Genomic DNA, 22284 nt, shown 5'->3' with positions numbered 1-22284 from the left:
AGTATGTAGTTCCAGTTCACCACCACTTGTGTCCGATAGGTGGCAGTAATATGCACTCAAATCTGATTGTTAACCGTCAAAACGACAAGAGAAGAAGAAAAAAAGTACCCACCTCCGGGTTTTCCATGCATTGGCGCGCTTAGCGTTTCGTGGCCGAGGTTCGCTGCTTCTCCTTGGGCAGCTGCTGGTGGACCGACTCGCTACTGTGGTTGTGGTGCTGGTAGTAGTAGCATTAACGAGCATAGAGAGAACAACAAAAACGACACTATACCTAGCAGGCATGAGCGCTGTTCGGTCGGGTTCGGTGGCCGGCCCGGTCCAGCAGGGGCTAAAAGAGGCTCTCATGGAGACCCTGACGGCCATCCTATCTCCGGTTCAAGAAGTGCGCGCCGCCGCCGAGGAGCAGATTAAAGTGCTGGAAGTCACGGAAGGTGAGTAGCGTCCGATCAGACTAGGGAAGACCGGGTGGGCCCGGGGTGCTGTCTTTTGGTTATCGACGTTGGGAGCGGGGAGGAGGGGAGAGGAGGGGGACACTACGCGCCATGCGGCAAGCTGCCTTCCCATTTGGCTAACACATTAGCTGAACGAGTCTTGTCTCCGTTGGCTAATACGGAAGCTACAAGTTAACCACTTTTACTCTGCTTTTACCTCCAATGACCACATTCCCTCTTAGCTCATTGGCTAATTGTTACGTCTCAATTAGCAACAGGTCCTGAGATGTCAAAAGTGTGGAGTGACTTGGGGAACAATATCCTAACTAGTTAAATGGGGCATTCAGTTTAATGCCACGGTTGCCATGGGAACCACTCACTGTCACTCACTCACTACATGTTAGTTTCCCCGCGAAAGGGTCTCCATTGGGTGGGGTCCCTGGGCTCAATATCTCATTTCTTTTCACCACCACGTCACATGTACTTCCGGTTGGCATGTGCTCACGCAATCTCCGATGGCACTTCTAGTAAACAAACCCTAACATCTCATTTGACCAAGACAGAGGTTCTTCTCTACCCTTAAGTTTGAGTGAGTCATGTCAGTCAACAGGATGACGGAATGCCAGCAGTAATCTAGATTCTGACAGGTAAACTGATTTAGTAATGGACGTGGTGAATACTCAAATGTGACATTGAGGGCCGATGGTTGATTATTTTATTTTTCTGTTATTCTTCTCACCGAAATGGAAAACATGCTCAAGAGCTGATGTTGGCAAGCAGGGTAGCCATAATACTTTGCTGAAGTCGATAAAGAAACGGCAACCAAACATTTTATATATCCGTGTGCATTCCTCCACAATTGAGATAATGCTTTGTTTCCCAGCTCTTTTTTAGAAGTCACAAGATTTGTCCTCCTCACCCACGGGTTTCTGCTGGATTTAGATTTTTTTCAATCACATTTTTGCCACTTGTAATATAATCACTTGCACTTTCCCGGGCCCATGATGAGGGCTAATTCACAACAAAAACAACAACAAGATGATACATATATGAAATGTGGCTGGTTACAGTAACAAGAGCTCACAGCATTTCGCATGTGGCCATTGTCTGTGACTTTTGCGTTAGTTTGTTCAGCAATGGAAGTGGACCCTCTAGGCGGGCCCCCCACTTGTCAGCAGGAACATTGTCCACCCCAGCTACACGTCACTTTGGGATGAAAGCTGCCGTTTTGATCTTGGATCTCTCTCACATTGTGTCTAAAGTGTGGGTCTGTACAGCAGCAAGAATTACAATTAAGTTGGAATTTGCCTGTTCACTACAATATGAGCATTACAATTATTTATGTTTTATGTTTATGCCAAGCAGATGCAATTGTGAATCCACAAACGTTTACACAAACAATCACACCTAGGGACAATTTGGAGTGTTCAATTAACGCACCATGCATGTTTTTGGAATGTGGGAGGAAATCGGAGTATCATGCAAACTCCACACAAGAAGGCCACGGCTGATTTCGAACCGACCACCTCTGCGTTGTGAGGCGGACGTGCTGACCAGTAATGTATCTCGCAAACGTTTAACGAATTATAAATACAAAAATCTAAACAGGATTGAATATAAATATCGTTCTACATGTTTTGTTTGAAGCTTTATTATTCTATGTGTCTATTAATGAATATTTGTATGAATTTATTTTATTTTATGTACAGCACAAGGTTATTTGAATTGAATACAATAGAATAAATAATGTTTTAAAAAAAACAATTCTTTCAAATTTGTCTTTTTCCATCCCTCCTATGTACATACAGAGTTTGGCGTCCACCTGGCAGAACTCACAGTCGACCCTCAAGGAGCGCTCGCCATCCGCCAGGTTAGTTGGCGTGAACCTGAACTTGCGTTTTAGTTCGAAAAAAGTCTTTCCAATATGAATCGACCTTTCTCACCCCGTCCGCAGTTAGCATCAGTCATCCTGAAGCAGTATGTTGAAACTCACTGGTGTTCTCACTCGGAGAAGTTCCGCCCCCCCGAAACCACCGACCAGGTACTAACTAGTCCTCCATTTCACCCCATTGGAAATCAACAACCCGCTCTTAAATCTTTCCCTGTTTCCCTCCCCAGGCCAAAGCCGCCATCAGGAGCTTGCTGCCCAGCGGTCTGCGTGAATCCATCAGCAAAGTGCGTTCCAGTGTCGCATACGCCGTGTCCGCCATCGCCCACTGGGACTGGCCCGAGGCTTGGCCGCAGCTCTTCACTCTGTTGATGGAAATGTTGGTCAGCGGCGACGTCAGTGCCGTGCATGGGGCCATGAGGGTCCTTACAGGTACGCTCAGAAGAGTGATCACCTATCAATCACAGCACCGACACAGAGAGACAACCATTCATACCTATAGACAAGTTTTGGTCTTAAAATAGTAATTAAATGATAATTATTTCATGAGAAGGATTAGACACTGTCACTTGTGCTTTTACTAATTTAGAAAAATGTTAACTAATGAATTAAAAAAAGAACTAAGTAAATAATGAAAAACAATAAATCACGAGACAAGAAAATAATGATGAATGTAAAATGTATTTTTAGAGTTGTAAAATCCAAATCAGATAATAATGTCTAAAAATATCAGCAGGCGTTTTTAGGCACTTGTATCTTTTTTATGCATGTCTAAATACACAAAATATATTATAATATAATCTTTTAGTTGTAGGACATGATTTGTGACGCTAATATGCGATGTGCTAAGGACCCATGTTTGGTAACTTAAGTTTAAATTGGATACTTTACTAACCAGCAAAAAGATACTAATAATGGTAAGTTAAATTCAACTTGTAAAATACTTCATAAAAAATAATAGTAAAATAAAATTGCACAATGAAAAAATAATATTAAATTCTCTCTGTTTAGCAAGGGATGGGAAACTGGTGGGCTGAATGTGGCCAGTGACCCTTGATTTAACTAAAAAAAAAAATTATTGTTTTGTTTCTCCAGAATTTACTCGTGAAGTGACAGACACACAAATGCCGCTCGTGGCTCCCGTCATCTTACCTGAGATGTACAAGATCTTCACTATGGTTGAGGTAACCACGCACATTGCTCTCCTGTCTCTACAAATTTAACAGGCTCTGTTTGTGTATCAATTTGTCTTGGTATTTTAATCGCTGCAGGTGTACAGCATTCGCACCCGTTCCAGAGCCGTGGAAATCTTCACCACCTGTGCCAACCTCATTTGCGCTATTGAGGAGCTTGAAAAGGTGAGGGCACGCTCCTAATTTAAAATCTTTCACACAATTCTATCAAAAAATCGCTCAAATATTCTTAACCGTATTACTTGTGTGCTCACAGGGTGCTGCCAAAGCCTTGATCTTCCCTGTCGTGCAGCAGTTTACAGAAGCATTTGTGCAGGCCCTGCAGATGCCAGACGGACCCTCGTCCGACAGCGGCCTGAAGATGGAAGTCCTTAAGGTGAAAAGAAATTGTAATACAGGGGGTGGTAACAAACACTGCAATGTAGTAATTAATGTAATGCGATAGAAATGCATGATCAGATTAGATTACACTTATGTGGCCAAAATTAGCATTTTCTACATGTATCGATATTGTTGCCACACTTGAGAAAAGTTCCCCAAGCCTCGGGCTCTGTAGTTTTTTTATACAAATATTTACTTTAGTTATGCCATAGTAGGGTTAGTGATAGTTGACTCGCACAAGTTCAATTTACTTGTTCACATGAACCAAAGATGCGCTATTACCTGCTTATATGCAAACTATGCTTGACATGTTCTCCTTACAGGCCATAACGGCATTGGTTCAGAACTTCCCTAAGCCAATGGTGTCTTCCATGCAGCAGATTTTGCCCATCGTTTGGAACACACTCACTGAAAGTGCGGCTTTATATCCTTTTTGGGAACAGCTTTCTACACAATCAACAGATATGTGTGAGTTAGTTGACTTCAAATCTACTTTTCTCTTGGGAAGTAATATAAAAAGTTGAAATCCCTTAACCTACATGCCCACTTATGTCAGAACGGAAGTCAACTACACAGAGGAAGTGGACAATCCTGTCGACTCAGATGGTGAGACTGCCGATGAACCGTCATTTCTACCTGAGTGCCTTCTCATTGGCCATTTTGCTGACTGTTACAGGTGAAGTGTTGGGTTTTGAGAATTTGGTCTTCAGCATCTTCGATTTTGTGCACACGCTGATGGAGAAGAACAAGTTTAAGGGCACGGTGAAGAAGGCGCTGCCCGAGCTCATCTATTACGTCATCCTCTACATGCAAATGACTGAGGACCAGGTGAGACATGACATGTGGAGTGATGTCCTTGTCACGGTGTACTAACCGGTTCGCCTTGGCACAGATCAAAGTGTGGTCGTCCAACCCTCACCAGTTTGTGGAGGATGAGGATGATGACACCCTCTCCTACACTGTCAGGATCTCAGCTCAGGACCTGCTGCTGGTTGGAAGAAACCCCATTCTTCATAAATGATGGGAACCTGTGTGTTTTCCCGTTGGTAAACTCGAACCCCCGTCTGCAGGCGGTTGCTGCCGAGTTCCAGAATGAAAGCGCTGCAGCGTTGGCGGCGGCGGCCACCAGACACCTTCAGGAGGCAGAGCAAGCCAAAAACAGCGGCAATGAGCATTGGTCAGCCTTTTATTATATATTTTTTTAATAACTGGGATTAACACTGAGATGATATTTATTCATACGTCATCTTGGGCTATGTGGTTAGCATGTCTGTCTTGCATTTCTGGGGTTCTGGTTTTGAATCCTGGTTCTGTTGGGTTAATTTAACGCTCTAAATTGTTAACAGGGGTGAGTGTGAACTTTTGTGTTTATGCAGGATCCTTATCGTTCAGAGGATGTTAAATTCAGATTTGGAATTTCTGAGTGCTCTTGTTTGTATCTGCCAGGTGGAAGATCCACGAGGCTTGCATGTTGGCACTCGGCTCAGTCAAAAGCATCATCACTGAGAACGTGAAAAACGGTCGCATCCAGTTTGACATGCACGGCTTCTTGGCCGGTGTCGTCTTGGCTGACCTCAACCTTGCAAGTGAGTCAGAAACCGATAGCCCAGCTGACCTAGACCACCTGTTTTTGTGTTGGAGAAAACCTCATCCCGTTCTCCTGTTTCTCTGTTTTCCTCTCGACCAGCGGTATCGCCGTTCCTTCTTGGTCGTGCTCTGTGGGCGGCCAGTCGATTCACTGTAGCCATGTCGCCTGAGCTCATCCAGCAGTTCCTGCAGGCCACGGTGAGCGGTCTCCACGACAGCCAGCCACCATCTGTGCGGGTATCTTCGGTCAGGGCCATCTGGGGGTGAGTGCCGTGCCATTCTCGTCTTTGCACAAGCACTGAAATTCTTTACGCCGTGTTATTTAAGTGACACAATTCCAATGTATTAAATTCCTCAAGTGGCACATTTTTCAGCCTTTATTGAACACTGACAGAAAAGTATGATACAAACACCGTGAGCACACTCACTTAACGGCTTAAATGCATGTATGCAGATACTACAGTAACGTATCTCCCGCAATAAACGGAAAATCACAGTAGGCATCAAATTGACACGTGGGCCAGCAATGTAAATCCAGCCTTGAAGGGACAAAGCACAGCTCTTCTAAAACACAACTGCCCTCTTCTACTCAGAGCTATCAGAACAACGGTTCATTTTATGAATAATGTGTTTTGCTTGCACTCCAGGTACTGTGACCAGCTGAAGCTGTCTGAGAACACGCATATCCTGCAGCCTTACCTGCCCAGCATCCTGGAGGGGCTGGTGCAGCTGGCAACACAGTTCAACTCCGAGGTACTGGCGCTGGTCATGGAAACACTATGCATCGTGTGCACCTTCGACCCGGCCTTCACCACCAGCGCAGAGAACAAGATCTGTCCCCTCACCATCGCCGTGTTCCTCAAATACAGTAACGGTAAGGCTCCTATCACACTTCATTCTTATGGTGAACGACAGATCGTTACTTTGAAACTGAAGTACTGATACAAATGTACACGGTATGTCATTTTGCTCTCTGCAGACCCGGTGGTGGCGTCACTGGCCCAGGGTATCTTCAAGGAACTTTCCCAGATCGAAGGCTGTCAGGGACCCATGCAGATACGTCTCATCCCCACGCTGGTCAGCATCATGCAAGCCCCGGCTGACAAAATCCCGACTGGACTCTGTGCTGTAAGTTAGCAAGAGGTACAATGATTCAAATACAGGAATAGGCCTTCAGTTACATTTCCTGACTTGGATTAACCACCTAAGGCTTAGGTGGTTCACTTTCTACCTTTCGCTTCTTTGGTTTTGCCATGTTGAGCAATTTGGGGTAAATTTCCTTTTTGCTGGATCAACTCCCTTGATCAACAGTAGCTTCCCCTGGTGTTAAAACTGAGAAGTGCAAAACACCCAGGCAAAAGTTGAAGTGTGGGCCATAGTTTATTCTATTTTTAAAAATTCTGTGAGCCAATTATGATTTAGAATGTTTATTTGCTTGGGGGGGATTTACTCCTTTTTTAATCCATTGCGATTATTTTTTATAACTTTTTTAAAGTTGACTTCCCCTTAACTACTGAGTTCATTTAAACTATGTAGCAGCTTTACAATGTTGTCTTTATGTTCCGCCATTTTGGTTCGACTTCAACCCAGTCTGCCTGCTTCCCTACATTCCTCCGTAATGCAGTCATACTCAAAAAATATTTATACAATACTTTATCTTATACTGGATTTTTTTATTTTATTTTATTGGATGACTGTTGTCCTTTTTCTTTTATGTAAAATCTTACTTTGACCTATATTGTGGTGTACGTTACAGACAGCCATTGACACCCTGACCACGGTTGTGCGCAACACCAAGCCGCCTCTTTCCGAGATGCTTGTGTGCCAGGCATTCCCTGTAATGGCACAATGCACCTTACGCACCGACGACAATACTGTCATGCAGGTAAACAACTAGGGATTTCAAGTTGCCAATTTAGTTACCCGTGTGAGCAAAATGGCTTCTTACCCTCTGCAGAACGGCGGCGAGTGTTTGCGGGCATACGTCTCGGTCGCCTTGGAGCAGATCGCGCAATGGCGTGACGACCAGGGCAACAGCGGCGTGTGGTATGTCATGCAGGTGGTCAACCTGCTGCTGGACCCCAGAACCTCGGAGTTCACGGCCATATTCGTCGGAAGGCTGGTGTCCACGCTCATCTCCCGGGCCGGCACACAGCTCGGAGAGCAGCTGGACCAGATTCTGCGAGCCATCCTCAGCAAGATGCAGCAAGCGGAGACTCTCAGTGTCATGCAAGTAAGTGATTAAAAAAAAATCAGCTTTGAGGCAGAAATGCAGAATTTTACCCCCCCCCCCCCCCCCAAAAAAAAAAAAAAAATCTTGAAAGAATGAAATCCATATTTTTTTTGTCCTTTAATGCGTCATTTATTAATGTGGTCAATTAAACTGTAATTTGAGCTTGTTTTCTATTTGTTAGGACAACTTTGACATGACATAAAAGTTAAACCTATGAAATGATTTCTGTTTTCTCCTTGGTCTTCCTCTCTCTCTCTCGCTCTCGCTCTCTCTCTCTCTTTCTTTCTCTCTCTCTCTCCCCATCTTTCTCTCTCTCTCTCTCTCTGCAGTCTCTTATTATGGTGTTTGCCCACCTGGTTCACTCCCAGCTAGATCCCCTATTGGACTTCCTCTGCAGCCTGCCCGGCCCCACGGGCAAACCTGCCCTGGAGTTTGTCATGACCGAATGGATGAGCAGGCAGCACCTCTTCTATGGACAGTACGAGGGTAAAGTCAGGTCAGAACTATTTTTACACCACACTGTGCAAACTCAACAGTCCAACGGCCCAAAACCAACATAATTCTTGAAATCTTCCACAAATCCGAGTTCAAAACATCATCAGCAAATCTAACTCCACAAGTTTGTGTCGCTTTTTTTTAAAAAAATTTTTATGATTCCTTAGTGCTTGTCATCTTTTGGGTTGCGGGTGAGTTGAAGCCGATCCCTGACGGCTTTTGGTGAGATGAGCAATGTCCACCCTCAACTGTTCGCCATCTTGTCACAGGGCACTTATAGACTAACTATTCACACTCACATTCACACCGATGGGCAATTTAGAGACTTCACTGAACTCAACATGATCCCAAAAATACATTACAAGGTTTCCTGACGCCAGCAATATTTACCTGTACGTGGGTCATGTTGTGTTTTTTGCAGCACGGTGGCTCTTTGTAAACTGCTGCAGTACAGCCTCAACACAGACGACAAGCGTCTCCAGGACATTATGGTGAAGGGCGAAGAGATCTATAACCCCACAGAAGGCATCCGCACTCGCTCCAAGGCAGCCAAGAGTAAGACTCCAAAAAATGTTTGTCTTTCTTCTGCGTAACTCCAAAGAATGGATTTGAAGGTGGGCTTGTGCTTGGTGAATTGGGCTGAATGCTATCTTGCCTCCCTGGCAGATCCGGAGCGCTGGACCAACATCCCTTTGCTGGTAAAAATCTTTAAACTGATCATCAACGAGCTGTCGACCGTCGTGGAGGCTAACGCCAGCCGAGCCAACCCAGCTGACTGGAGCCAAGGTGAGACACTTGCGGTCAACCGATTTTTAAAAGAAGTGTCCTCCCTCGAGATGTATGTTCAATCCAGCTTTCGTCACCTTTTTGTGTTTGGGCTTAGATTTAAGCAGCATGTGTGAGGAGGAGGAGGAAGAAGGTGACGATGATGATGATGATGAAGAAGGGCTGGCAGGGCAGCTGATATCGGACCTCATTGCCTCCAACAAATATGGTACGGGGCATGCACAAATTGGCCCTTTTAAGTACTGTATTGCCTTTTTGGTGACTTCAAATGAAGTGTCTTCAACATCCACCATTTTGTTCCGTCTTCCAGATGATGACTATTATGACGACGATGACGACGAGGATGATCCAGACGCCTTAAATGATCCCTTAGATCAGATTGACCTGCAGGTACACTAATTTTTCAAATGGTATATATTGATAGCACACGCTTTGGTGTTGACAAAATGTAAACCTCATGAAAATTGGCTGAATTTTTTTTTTTTTTTTGTTTGGCTTTTGACTCTGCATGAGACTCAGTTTTAGTTTTACTCGGTTTTCACTCTCTTCATTATTCATTTGTTTTGTTTGTTGTGTGACTTACTTTTGGTCCATGTACAAAACTTTGTATACAGCGGTGGTTGTCTTCAATGCTTTATAAATACAATTCAGTCGAGTGTTTTGTGCATTCTATATGTGGATAGCTACAACAACGCAGCCTGTTAATTAGAATTAGAAATCCCTTTATTGTCATTGTACTCAAGTGTGCAACGAGATTAGATGAGACATTTCTTAGCTGTAATGGGGGATTATTCCTGATTTGCATTTTTTTAACACTTCACAATGTTTATTTCATGAAAATTTTACTTTTAATCCATAAAAGTGGTGAAGTTTGATCTACTGAATCTTTACTGCCTTGTATCTCAACCTGAGCGAGTTCTGACTCAATTTTCTATGGCAGGTCACCTTTGACACTTCCTGTTTTTTCCACCTAGGCATACCTGACCGACTTCCTGACCCAGTTTGCCCAGCAACCGTACTACAGCATGTTCTCAGGCCACCTCAACAATAATGAGCGACAAACACTGCAGTCTATAGGCCTTTAGCCGACGCTGATCTGTTCCCTTCTTCCTGTCCTGCATCCCTTTCCTCTGTCGCCTCATCATCAATACAGCATCAATCGCCTGGAAAGAAGAATGACGATTATGTGCTGATGGCAGAGGGAAGAAATGAAATGCACTTACCTCCGATGCCCTGGTTCTCCACGCTTGTGAAGGACTTTGTCCTGGTGACACTTTAGAGACTGAACTGGAGGCTCGAACGGGAGGTTAAGGCTTTCATGGTAGGCCAGGTGAACTGTGACATATGAACTGTTTGCCAAGTTCTGTTTATAATGCTGCCTGTTTTTATGTGCGTGAGAAACAAACAGATGTAATTGCCTCCACCCAACACAAGAAGAAAAATAATTTCCTGTTCTTTATAATTATTGGAGGCCTTATTCTCCCAGAATTTTTTTTTTTTCTTATCACGCAATGTAAAGTTCTTAGTTCACTAATGTCTCAGCATTGTGATTTTTTCTTTGCGGTGGAGGGTGAGAGGAATTTCACTGTTGCCATGGTGTTTCCTTGTGCCCACAGAAATTATATGAAAAAATATTTCTAAATAAAAGTCTGAACAGACAGCTTTTTCCAGGTTTGTATGTCACTTTTAGAGGCTACGAATATGCCGTTTTTTTGTTTTTCACACTGTTGCGTAACCGTAACAAAAAGGCTCACTGACGCCTTTTCAGAAATTATCATATGGCAAAGGAGTTGCTTGGTTTAAAGAAGGCACTCCAGAGCAGAGCCACAAATACACAACTGTTTGTTTACAAGGCATTAAATTGTCAGTTTCCAATAGTATGCAAAAAATAAAATGTATTCATGTGTGCAGACAGCCAATGTGTATTTTATTTGTCGAATTTGGCTGTAACAGATTTTTTCTGCGCAACCAATCAGATTGTGGAAAAATGCTGACGTTATTGTGGGACCGCCAACCGTGTTTTGTTAAAGAAACAGTCCCAGTGCTAATAGTTTAAATTACGTGGTTAAGCATTACTGATTTGGTCGGCAAATTGGATTGTCACACTCAATTTCCTTGGGGCAGTCGAGATTTTAAACTGCCTGCAGTGCATTTTGTGGTGCGTTCAAAACCCCCTGCACATTCGACAAACGATGGAAAACGTCAATTTAAAATGTTTCAAAGCAAAGTAAGTGAAATGTCCATAACGTTCTTGAACACTAATAAAATAAAGAACATTTGACAACACCATCGCTATATTTAACCGCTTTGCGTTAAGAAGTGAAAACCCCGTTGTATTACTGAATCGCGGCAATTCCGACATTTTCTGATGAACATATGAAAGCACCGCCACCATCCGAGCCGGGGTTGAACGACGTCACAGTCGGCTAGTGTGTCATTTTTGACGGATAAACCATCGCTTGCCGGCGCGCCTCGTCTCTCCTTCTTAGCTCTGATCATGCGTGACAACAACCGCTAGGCATCAAGTCATTTTTATATCGCCTCGCTCTTGTAGAAGGGACGAGAATGGCTTTTCACGCGGGCACCAGCTCGTCAGTGGTGGTGTCGACCACCACCACCGTCGTTTTAGCGATGCTAGCCGTCGTCCTTGGCACCTCTCCGGGTAAGATTTTGGGGTTAATCCCTTGTTATTCAGGCCGCTTGCTAACTAACGGCTCATAGCCAATGAGCGTTTTGCTAATGAAAGTTACTTGTTTCGTCATGTTTAATTTCAGGCCTTTTAAGTCGTTTATTTTCGCGCGAACCGTCGATGTCTTGTTTACAACATTTTCTTTTTCAAATCAGCTATCTTGTTTGTTGTCAATTTTTGGAAAAAAAAACGTGCCCTGTGATAAAATGTAGCCATAAAATGATTTTCCCGTTATCTTTCTTTTCCTCGCTTTGGTGACAGGATTTAACATCCGGGTACTTTATTGCATCACCACCGCAAATAAATGGTCGCCATATTAGATTAGATTGTTTACATGTTAATCGATGATGCAAATTCTGCTGAAGTTTTCGTCACTTAAATTACCGGTGCTTTTGGATTTTGTGTCTTGAATTGCGTATCGTCCCATATTTCTGTATCAATTTACAAGTGCATTTCAGTCATGAATCAGTAACTAGGCAAAAGTAATCTCTCAAACGCTCATAATGGGCAGGGTGACCGACGGGTTGCAGTTTATCGATTTGTAATGTCTGATCATTGTAAAACTTTAAATACACCACGCAGCTTTTAGAGGGATCTGGAATCTGTTTCATACCAAACATGATCAGATTTATAATTCATGGATGGTTTGGTCTTTTTTGGTTAGGCTTAAAGGCAAATGGATTGAGCTACTAAAATGAAGCGGAGTTGTTTTTACAGTTTTTTTCCTTTCGTTCATAATTGTAGCCTTTATGTATTGAAAATTGCATCCTACAACATTGCGATGATTTTAATATAATTATGTTCTACAAGTGCAGGGAATAAAATTAATATTTCATTTTAAGATAGGGTTCTATATCAACAATGGCCCGAGCCCAGTTCTTGTCAGTCAGGACACGTTCTCTCACGCTGACCTAACTGGGACAGTACATATTTCTTAAATAAATACTGTATGATGGAATCAGCACGTTCTTATCTTTATGAATATTTATTAGTCAATACTTGAGTTTTATCCACTTCAATCAATCTTCATTTATCTTTTTACTGCATTGCAAATGTTTTTTATTTATATTTTTTGGCACGTCAAGTCCTTCCACAAGGAATGGTTTGAACAAGATGTGAAGCTGAAAAGGGCTTAATGTCGGACCCTTGTTTGAAAGCCGTATTAGAAACTTTATTATATGGAAGAGGGGAGTGCTGCGCCAACATAATAAATTGATTACCTCTCTTCTAAAACTGCATTTGCATCTTTGTCCGCAGTCGGAGCCAATGAGGACTGCCTGTGGTACGTGGACAAAAACGGCACGTGGCACAACGGCTTTGACTGCCCGCTCATCACCTTCTGCTGTGGAAACTGTCAGCGACGCTACTGTTGTCTGGACGCCTTCAAGATGATTACTGAGCGCGAACAGAAGCGCTGCATGCTCTTCCAATTCAGGTCGGTGCGTTTAATGAACTGTCAGAGTTGATCCGCGAATCACGTCTCATCATCAACAAATTTAAGGGTGTATATAGCTTCATCTTCATGTAATTGTGAATTTAATCTCTTTGGGATGGTAACAAACGTGTATATAGTTGAAAAACACAGTCACTCTGAGTCTGACGAGTCACCTTTTTTCCTTCCATTTTTAGCGGTCAATTTGTTGCTAAATTTTACACATTGTACCGTAATCTCCCGCTATTCGCAGGAATTTACAGTAAAACAGTTAAACCCACACGCAATACATATGAATCACAACAGACTACAAATATTTTTTGAATCTAATTTTAAAATCTCATTGAATTATCTATTAGTCTGTTGAAAATCATTGTCAAGTTATTATACTCAAGAATGTGTACCTTTGAGTGGCAGGTATTACTTTTGCCAATTTTGGGTAGCTATCCTCATATTTTACTGTGACGTCAGAGACTTTCAATGAGTATGACTGTAAAATGCAGGGCCTGGTCTGGCGAGTGACAAGTGTGTCAGCAAATGAGTATTGAGTTGACAGGAGTGTGCGTGTGGAATGACTCAGCGTGAGGTGTGGCTCTCAACAGCTGGCGTAGGAATGTGCTTATTACGTATTTTTCTTTCCAATTGTTCAATAAAGTGATTGAAAGCAATGTTTTCTGAATAAACTTAAATTGGTTACCAAATGGAATCGATTATCCTCGCAATTATTCCATCGATTACTCGAGGAGTCCCTGTCCCTTATACGTAACATTTGAGTTTACCAAAATTGAGGTTTGAACACGATACTAACTTTAAAGGAAAGATCATTAAAATAATTGCTTTTCCTATATTTCTGTAGTCCTCCATGATGTTTGTTTCTTCAAAATAAGACATTTGCAGCCATTTGCGTAACTGAATAATTAATTTAATGTGCATGTCCTGTTTTTATATTCAAGGAGGGACATTAAAACATGTTTCTCTATCCGATTCCCTGACGAATAAACAAAATTATTGATCGATTAATTGATGATTAAAATACTTCACGTTAGTTGTCGCCCTAGATTTTTGTCAATGAATAGCTGGGGGATAGGTTCCATGGGGGGAAACACAAATAGGTGACTAGTGAACAGTGCAAATGCAGAATGATTACATTCGCATCTATTGTTTCATTTAGCATCGCTTGTCTCATTTCAGTCCGACTACGTTAGCTGGCATCGCCTCGTCCATCCTGCTCTTCGTGGCTATCATCGCCACCATGGTGTGCTGCTTCATGTGTTCCTGCTGTTATCTCTACCAGAGAAGGCTGCAGCGTGGCAGGACTCCTTACGACCGTAAGTTTTTGTCTTTTAAACTGGTCCCCGTAGAAGCCGTAGACGTCCCTCACGCCACAATGTGAACGTCTTTGACCCCCAGCTCAGCAGATCCCGATGGCTAGCTACCCTGTTGAGCCTCTCTACGACGCCTACGGAAAACCACTCGGGCCGTCTGAGTATCCACACGCGAGCTATCCCATGGCGCCCCAGTACCCGGGCATGCCCGCGCAGTACCCTATGATGCAGCCCGGACATTATCCCCCTCCCCATATGGATCCTGCTTACAGCCAAGGTAATCACCGCATTGTAATAGCTGACGTCGTCTCCACGTTACACAAGATCCTCTCTAATACTTACAATCCCCTTCAGTGTTAACAACAAGCGCTGGACCTCGGTAAATTGGTAACATTACAAGAATAAAGTTCTGGTTTAATGTAAGGAAGAGTTGTGATGTCCTGAAAATAATTGTGGTCATAATGTTAGAATAACGTTGCAGTTTAATGTAGTGCGATGTGAAATTTTGCTAGAATAAAATGTACATTTTCTTAGTTAGTCTGAATATTATGAAAATAGAGTTTTAATCTTATTTTGTATCATTGAATATTACAACATGTCATTTTACGTGAAGAGTTGAAATATGTGAAAAAGATTGAATTTTGCCGGGAGAAAACGCATCAATTCACTCCTAAAAAAATGTAATTTTATTTGAATAATGTCATGGTATGATTGGGACAGGTGAAATTAATTGTAATATTCTGAAAATAAATATGTAATTGGATATTAAATACATCAGAATATTAAGAATTATATTTATATTAAGATATAAACAATATGAATAAAAAAAACACTTGGACTCTTTAATATTGAGGAAATTTGTACCATTATAAATACTGTATGATGTAGGGCTGCTACTAAAGATTTTAATAATAATTAATCTGCCAATTGTTTTTTTTCTATGAATTACATTAAAAAAAAGATTTGCCTTTACTCAAACTGCAAAAGAAGCACACCCATAAAGATTCAATCACTGGTAACATGTCAGAAATGATTGAGTCCAAAGAATTTGCAAATGTCTTATTTGATTAAACATAAAGATAATTAGTCTGCTTTTATGGCAGACTACGGACATCTAGTGCGGAGCGGCTGAAATTTGGAGGTTGTCTATAAACGATTTTCAAGTAGTTTCAAATAAGTTGATAATCAATTTCCATTCCTTATTGCACCTCAATGTTGCGTATGCTACTGACCTAACCATGGATGTTTTCTCTGTTTTTCAGCTCCTCCGCCGTACTCTCCTCCTCAGTATCCTGGTCACTAATCAGCTAATCACACACACACACACGCACACCTGCGCGCACACACACAAACACACATTCATTAAATGTGGTCAATGGCAGCAATGGCGGAGAAAGGACTGTTTGAAATTAAAAAAAGACAGCAACATCTCTCTCACATCGCAACAAAAAATGCTTTAGTGTTCATCCATCATAATGCTAAAAATGATATTCATAAAGTATTAAGTTGTGTTAATGTCCAACAACATTTCCACTTGTTTCCTCCATTTTGCAAATTAAGTGTGTGGGTGTGTTTGCACAGTGGGTGGGCAGTCTTTTTTTTTTCCCTTTTCTTTGATGAAAGATGCTCTAGAGGCCTCCACGCACCAATCCGCCATCATAAAGTCGGTTCACACGGTCTGTTTGGTATTGCGCGCCACGTCGTAAAGTTAGAGTTGGCGTCTCCGTCGGCTTTTGTGGTGTCCGCTTCTGTCATTTTCCGGTCCAACGTACCGACTTCTAGGCCGACGTCGGATTGTTGTATAGAGGCATTAAGTGTGACCTGAAAGTCACCCTGTTAATATGACATGGTTCGAATTTCCGATTGTTAATGGTCTTGTTGAACCAAAGTCACCCTGCAACCAGATATTTGGCAGGCTAAATGTTTGGATTAATTCTACAACACTTTTGTGATCAGGGTATGTACAACGTGACAGCTCATATTTTTTTTTTCGATTATCTTTTCCACAAATGCATTTTGACACTTTCTGTCAAGTACAGATAACGCTGCATGAGGCAACACGCTCTTGCTCGTATCTGTTTTTAACTTGTGCAAAACGTGCACTTGCCGTTGTTGGATTCAAGAATAATTGCTGGGGGTACAAAGCTGTGTTAAAGTGCCGCGCTGAAAAGAAAAATTTGGTAAAAAAAAAAAAAAGGAATTATATTTTTTTCAATAAAAAAAATTAAAATAATTTTATATATATATATAATATATGTTTTTTAATTAGATAAAACGTGTACATTCACAACTGTTAGAGGAAGTTGTCCTTTGAAGTGACAAAAGTCAGCGAGGCATGAAGTCAGAAATCTTATGAGCAATCAGAAGGTTTTTTGTTGTAAAGTTGTCTTCAAAAGAATCTCAACAAAGATGTAATATGAGAATGACGTAAATATTAAAAGAACTATTATGCGCAAAAAGTTTTCATTGAACTGGAAGTAATCACAGTATGTCAATTTTGTGAGAATTAAGTCAAACTATTAAAAGAAGTTGCAATTTCACAAGATAGCACAAGAACAAGTCGTAATATTTACGAGGAAAAATGAGAATAAAGTCTACATTTTTCTTTGCGGAAATAAAACTGTAAAACCCAAATCAAAGTTACAAAATGCCAAGTTGTGAGTTTTGAACTGCTGTTTTCTTTCCAGTGTGGCGCTGCTATCGCCGGTACGTACGCCATCATCGCTGCTCCAATGCCTAATGAATTTTGTGCTCCTTTGAATCCTCCATTTGGCTTAACCACTGTATTATTTTCATTTGTCGCTGGAAACTAGCATTCCTATAATCTCCATCTTGTATCATTTAACCAGCATCCGCATGCTACCTACTTCCTTTCTTTTCTCCTTTCCAAAATGAAGTAGAAGTACATTTGCATTGATGTCAAAGTAGGATGTTTTAAGCGTGACGTCCATGTTGAATATTTATTTTTCTGTTTATTATTAGTTCTGGTGTAGCATATCAGGTCAGGGGAGTTGCTGGTCGGTTACGCTGCTTTGAATGTTTGAATTGCACACACAACATCCCGCCTCACCGTCACTGTGAAAATTTAACGCTGGATTTATGCTGCAAGGGTCAAGTCACACAAAAAGGAAAGAAAAATAGGAATCAGATATGTTCAAATGAAAATAATAAATATTATTTACAGTGATCCGCAATGACACAGACTGAATTTGCGACACCATGGACCTAGCACAGGGATGGGCAATTTAAATCCCGGAAGGGGCGACAATTTTATTTTTATTTTTATCAGTCCTACTCGGGTACACACTACACATTTCCGAATCAGATTTATAACAAAAATGCCACTTCAAATATGGACACATTTATTGCAAGATCTCATTTAGTATTTTTTCTCAAATCAAACATCCAAAAATGTGAATATTATTGACATACTGTTTGTCCTGCACATCATTACAAATCGGCAAAAAAATATTAGGCCTACTCATGTTGTAGTATAGGCGGCACTGTGGACGACTGGTTAGCACGATTGCCTCACAGTGCAGAGGCCGTAGGTTTGATTCCAGCACCTGCCTTCACGTGAGGAGCTTTTATGTTCTCCCGTGCCTGCGTGGGTTTCCTCCGGGTACTCCAGTTTCCTCCCACATTCCAAAAACATGCATGGCAGGTTGATTGGACACTCTAAATTGTCCCTAGGTATGAGTGTGAGCGCGGATGGTTGTTCGTCTATGTGTGCCCTGCGATTGGCTGGCAACCAGTTCAGGGTGTACCCCGCCTACTGCCCAAAGACAGCTGGGATAGGCTCCAGCACCCCCCGCGACCCTTGTGAGGAGAAGCGGTATAGATGATGGATGGATCGATGTAGTATCAGCCAGTATAACACCCAGTGCTAGTGCAACTAAGACGTCTTCCATCTGGTGGCGATTGTTGCTATTACAACTTAAAACGAGTCAAATTAATCCTATTAGCAGTTGGGTATTGGCAGTTTTTTGTCTTTTTCTTTTTTGTTATTTTTTTCACATTTTTCCGGCGGGCGTTCCCCTCGTATAAAATGTATGCTAAAAGTTTAACAGTAATTATTGAAGATTTTTGTTTTTTGTAAAATGTATTCATGAATAATAACTATATAAATGGGACTACCAGTTGCTCATCCCTGATCTAGCATGTACTCAATGGTGCAAAAGTGACTATTTTATTGTTAACTTATTCAAAACAAACGACCTTCACATTAGACTCTTCAATAGCATTAGCTAGCGCACTCGTCTTAATAGATCCAACTAACGTGTTATTACACATGGACAACCAAAAATGCACACTAGGATTTTGCACAAGCGCTACGTCGTCATTCAACTCAACTTTTGGGTATTTGCACAAGACTACATGGGCTATTAGTACCTGCCTTGCAACAGCAGCAAAATCATACATCCTCTTTTGACTGCACGAGCTGTGTTGACCACTGACAAAACAGGACATCTGAAACACAAACGCTGTTCAAATGCCAGATTTAGTGAATATACTAGAACTGCTGAACTTTATTTGGGGGTCTGCATTATTATTTAAATGGCTGCTTGTGTATACGTTTATAAGAGGATTTGCACACTCGTGTTACGTCAGATGTGAATTTTTACTTTCCCTCAAACATTTCATTTTCATTCAACAGGTTTTAGGTCATATAGATGGGCGTCAACGTTTCAAATGGATTATCTATTATTTTTGTAATTACAAAACGCTGGCATTTGAACAGAGTTGTGTAGACTTTATATCCACTGTTGGAATTAAATTGGAACGGGGCACTTGGATCTGCAGTGTAAATCCAGTTTAATAGGTTAACTATTCAAGTCCATATTTGGTAATCCTATTCCTCATCTTCTTGGGGCGTTCTAACAAGATCATTTTTGAAAATGTTAGTGTAACAATACTCTTGGATTTCAAATGTAATGAAATTGACACCCAGTCGCTCTTTTTTAGGCTATTGGATCATTTAGCTCTTCATAACGAGGGAAGAAAATGTTAACACCCCCGTTTGTTAGAAAAACTGCATTTTCTTCTGACATCCGGAGCTCCACTCATGTGGTTGCTCTTTTATTTGTATTTTAGCCGATGCGAGCAAATCGTGTTGTCTGGAGTTACTGAGCCATCGTAAAGCACACTGGAAATGTTCGAAAGCTTTCACCTGTACTCCACTCTGGAATTACCGTTTAGTTTTTTTGTTTATTTTTTTTACATTTTGATTAAGTGTGTCTCATTAAACTTACCATGAGTTGGGAAACAACTAAAACGGAAGATGTGACATTGTAATATATAACATGAGTGAAGAGTTTATTTCTAATGACATAAAATTTAACTTTGGAATGTATGTTGTCTGTGTCTTGTTTTATTCTGATGATTATTATGTGCCACCAAGTAAAATTCGTCTTGCGCAAGTTTTTATAGCTCACACTTGACAAAAAAAAGAACTGTTTCAAAAACCTGATGTGCTTGAAAATAAGTAAAAAAAAATGGAATCAGCCATGAAAACACATTTAAGGAACACACAAAGGCTCTGATTAAAAGTTGCTCTTGATCAGTGTAATTAATTAAGCAAGTTTTTATGATGACAGTTTGAGCCTGGAACAAAGTAATTCACGTGATTGGTTGATTATTGATTGGTGTAAAGTCTAGTTTATATTTTGGTAAAACAACACTTAGGAAGATGGAAATAAAGTACCTTTCTGCAATTGTTTTACAGTGACAGATTCCAACCCTTAGGGGGCAGTCTAACACAATGAGTTTATCGAAGCTTACGAATCATTTTCTATTTCTATATTATGATTAGGACAATTTGATTTTTTTTTCAAATCTGAAACATCAAAAATATTTTGGGATTTTTTTAATTAGTGCAGACCAGTGACATTATCCAAGTTGAATTAAATTAAAATTCTCTGACAATCTCAACAGTTAGAATTAATTTAAACAATGTCATTTTTTTTAATTGAATGTTTTCTTTTTTAATTTTTCTAGTTTTTTAATGTGACAAATTGCCATCAAGAAATATAAATTATCATTTCTCATACAAATAATTTTTTTTAAGTGGGGGGGAGTCGTAAGTTTTTTACTTTCATGTTTTGACCTCATGTTGTTTGCCCTAGCGCATATTATTTCTCTTGGTTGTGGTGAAATATTAATCATTAGTCTGGAGCACTTCTACTTTTGGAGTGAACCTCTAAGCATACTCTAACATATTTCACTCCCCTGTTCCATTTTGTATTAAAGTTGAGAAATGTTGCTTGAGTGTGAACGAGCTGTTTATGAGGCAAGAACAAGAGAGCGACCGGCTTTTCAGGCCAAGCAGGTTTCCACCAAGTAGTCTGGCTTGCTCGGCCGCTCTCACGGCAACAAGTTGTTTGCGGGACGTTTAGATGGCAAAACAACAAGATGTTTTTCAAATAGCACGATATGAAGGTTAATGAGTTCAGGAGCTCAACTTCAGTTCATGCTCCCTGCTTTTCATTACTTTGACCAACTTCCTCCTGCTAATTGTAATTTCTGTCAGAATATTTAGGGTTTTTTTTTGTCACATGTATTATTTTGCATTTCTCGACAATGATAGATCATCCTCAGACAATGGTGTAAGACACTTTATTTTTAACTCGTGGGAAACTGAAAATTGATCAATCGGCCACTAACAATGAGGTGGTTTCCCATCATGTTCTACTAGTTAACATCAAGCGCTTAACTAGTCGTACTCGTCGCACAACTGGTTTCACAGTTTGCCTCACTAGAAACATGTCGCTGTTCTACAAATGCGCCCTAGTACATGAAAATAAGCACACTGTCGTCAGTTAAGAAAAAAATGCTCACTTCAACACTGTGGTATGCTGAAATGTGTTATCTCAGAGTACTGCCAGTACCTTAAATTGGCCACGTGCAAACAGGTGAAGCCACGGAGCACTCCAAGTAATCTGGAGCCTATCTCTATGAAGGAGTGGAAGGTTCAAAGTCCAACCAAAGCACCTTAAATAAAGATTATGAGCTGCGTGATAGTTTTGTTTGCAGGTCTTAATGTGTGCACACGCGAGGTAAATGTGATTTATGATAATTCTTTTTTTTTTCACTTTTGTTTTGGGAGTTTTCAGTTAACAAGACGGTTAGCCGAATGGAAAAAAAAAGGATCTTGGACGTCTTTAGCCGTCAATGGCAGTCAATGAGTTAAATAACAGGAGTTTCCTCATGTATTAAGTTTCACCGTCAAATGAAATAGAATAGGCACATACCGTTGATTTGCTGTGGTTTGCGTGGCGTGCGCGGCCTTTCAACACAAACACTTGTGTGTGTCATTGTTAGTCATCTATGACAAAAGGCTGGCACGCACTACCAAACCCTTTTTTGATTACAACTTTTATGATAATTGTGATAACCTTTGTCTTTCTTTGGGACTACAGGACACGTCACTCATAGGCGGCAAGCGGATTTTGATTGGAAAGCAGATACAAATCATCACGTGTTGTCCATGAGTTTGGCCGTACCAACCGACCGGTTGGTGAATTTGGGCGTGAAATGTAAGCAATAGCCATTTAAGAAGCGACCTCTAGCTTGTGCTGTTGCTGGTTGTTTGTTTGTAAAATGTGTTTCACTTCTCATTCACCCCAGTCAAAATGAGAAATGTTTGCAACTGCAAAGTCGAAACAAGATTTTACAGTTTAGCCACTATTTCTTCTTCTTTTTTCAAATTTCCAGCAGTCTGTATGCCCTGTGCTGCACTCTGCTGCCTCTCACAGGTCAGTCTTCTTACTACAAGTGGCATTGTTGCTGTGTCACTTATCTGGAGTACACAATACATCTTCATTTGCTTAGCCACACGTGCTAAG

At 41.1% G+C, this 22284-nt stretch overlaps 2 protein-coding genes across 2 annotated transcripts; both read left to right on the top strand.

Annotated features, from left to right (window-relative positions):
* Nucleotides 1–105: 105 nt before the first annotated feature.
* ipo9 (importin 9) lies at nt 106–10654 on the top strand. Its single transcript, XM_088308658.1, has 24 exons — nt 106–431; nt 2240–2301; nt 2386–2472; nt 2550–2751; nt 3415–3503; nt 3591–3677; nt 3769–3888; nt 4217–4317; nt 4429–4499; nt 4570–4721; nt 4786–4884; nt 4964–5070; nt 5340–5479; nt 5581–5743; nt 6128–6354; nt 6460–6608; nt 7237–7365; nt 7438–7713; nt 8043–8209; nt 8630–8763; nt 8875–8994; nt 9092–9202; nt 9305–9384; nt 9969–10654. The coding sequence occupies exons 1-24, from the start codon at nt 281–283 to the stop codon at nt 10077–10079; spliced, it is 3135 nt and encodes a 1044-aa protein (XP_088164784.1). The 5' UTR covers nt 106–280; the 3' UTR covers nt 10080–10654.
* Nucleotides 10655–11361: 707 nt separating this feature from the next.
* shisa4 (shisa family member 4) lies at nt 11362–19793 on the top strand. Its single transcript, XM_088308657.1, has 5 exons — nt 11362–11656; nt 12941–13118; nt 14307–14443; nt 14526–14717; nt 15703–19793. Exons 1-5 carry the CDS (start codon nt 11560–11562, stop codon nt 15741–15743), a joined length of 645 nt encoding a protein of 214 aa, XP_088164783.1. The 5' UTR covers nt 11362–11559; the 3' UTR covers nt 15744–19793.
* Nucleotides 19794–22284: the final 2491 nt, after the last annotated feature.

The sequence above is a fragment of the Idiotropiscis lumnitzeri genome, chromosome 11, assembly GCF_059441095.1.
Source record: "Idiotropiscis lumnitzeri isolate Australia: NSW breed Sydney's pygmy pipehorse chromosome 11, RoL_Ilum_1.0, whole genome shotgun sequence".
Taxonomy (NCBI): Eukaryota; Metazoa; Chordata; class Actinopteri; order Syngnathiformes; family Syngnathidae; genus Idiotropiscis; species Idiotropiscis lumnitzeri.
This window is presented reverse-complemented; position numbering and strand designations above follow the sequence as displayed.

Bases quoted from the DNA above. Each gene is read 5' to 3' on its own strand.
- shisa4 (XM_088308657.1), top strand. From the start codon at position 11,560: ATGGCTTTTCACGCGGGCACCAGCTCGTCAGTGGTGGTGTCGACCACC. The intron at 11,657-12,940 runs GTAAGATTTTGG...CTTTGTCCGCAG, and splicing joins CGTCCTTGGCACCTCTCCGG to TCGGAGCCAATGAGGACTGC. The intron at 13,119-14,306 runs GTCGGTGCGTTT...GTCTCATTTCAG, and splicing joins TGCATGCTCTTCCAATTCAG to TCCGACTACGTTAGCTGGCA.
- ipo9 (XM_088308658.1), top strand. From the start codon at position 281: ATGAGCGCTGTTCGGTCGGGTTCGGTGGCCGGCCCGGTCCAGCAGGGG. The intron at 2,473-2,549 runs GTACTAACTAGT...TTCCCTCCCCAG, and splicing joins CCCCCGAAACCACCGACCAG to GCCAAAGCCGCCATCAGGAG. The intron at 8,210-8,629 runs GTCAGAACTATT...TGTTTTTTGCAG, and splicing joins CAGTACGAGGGTAAAGTCAG to CACGGTGGCTCTTTGTAAAC.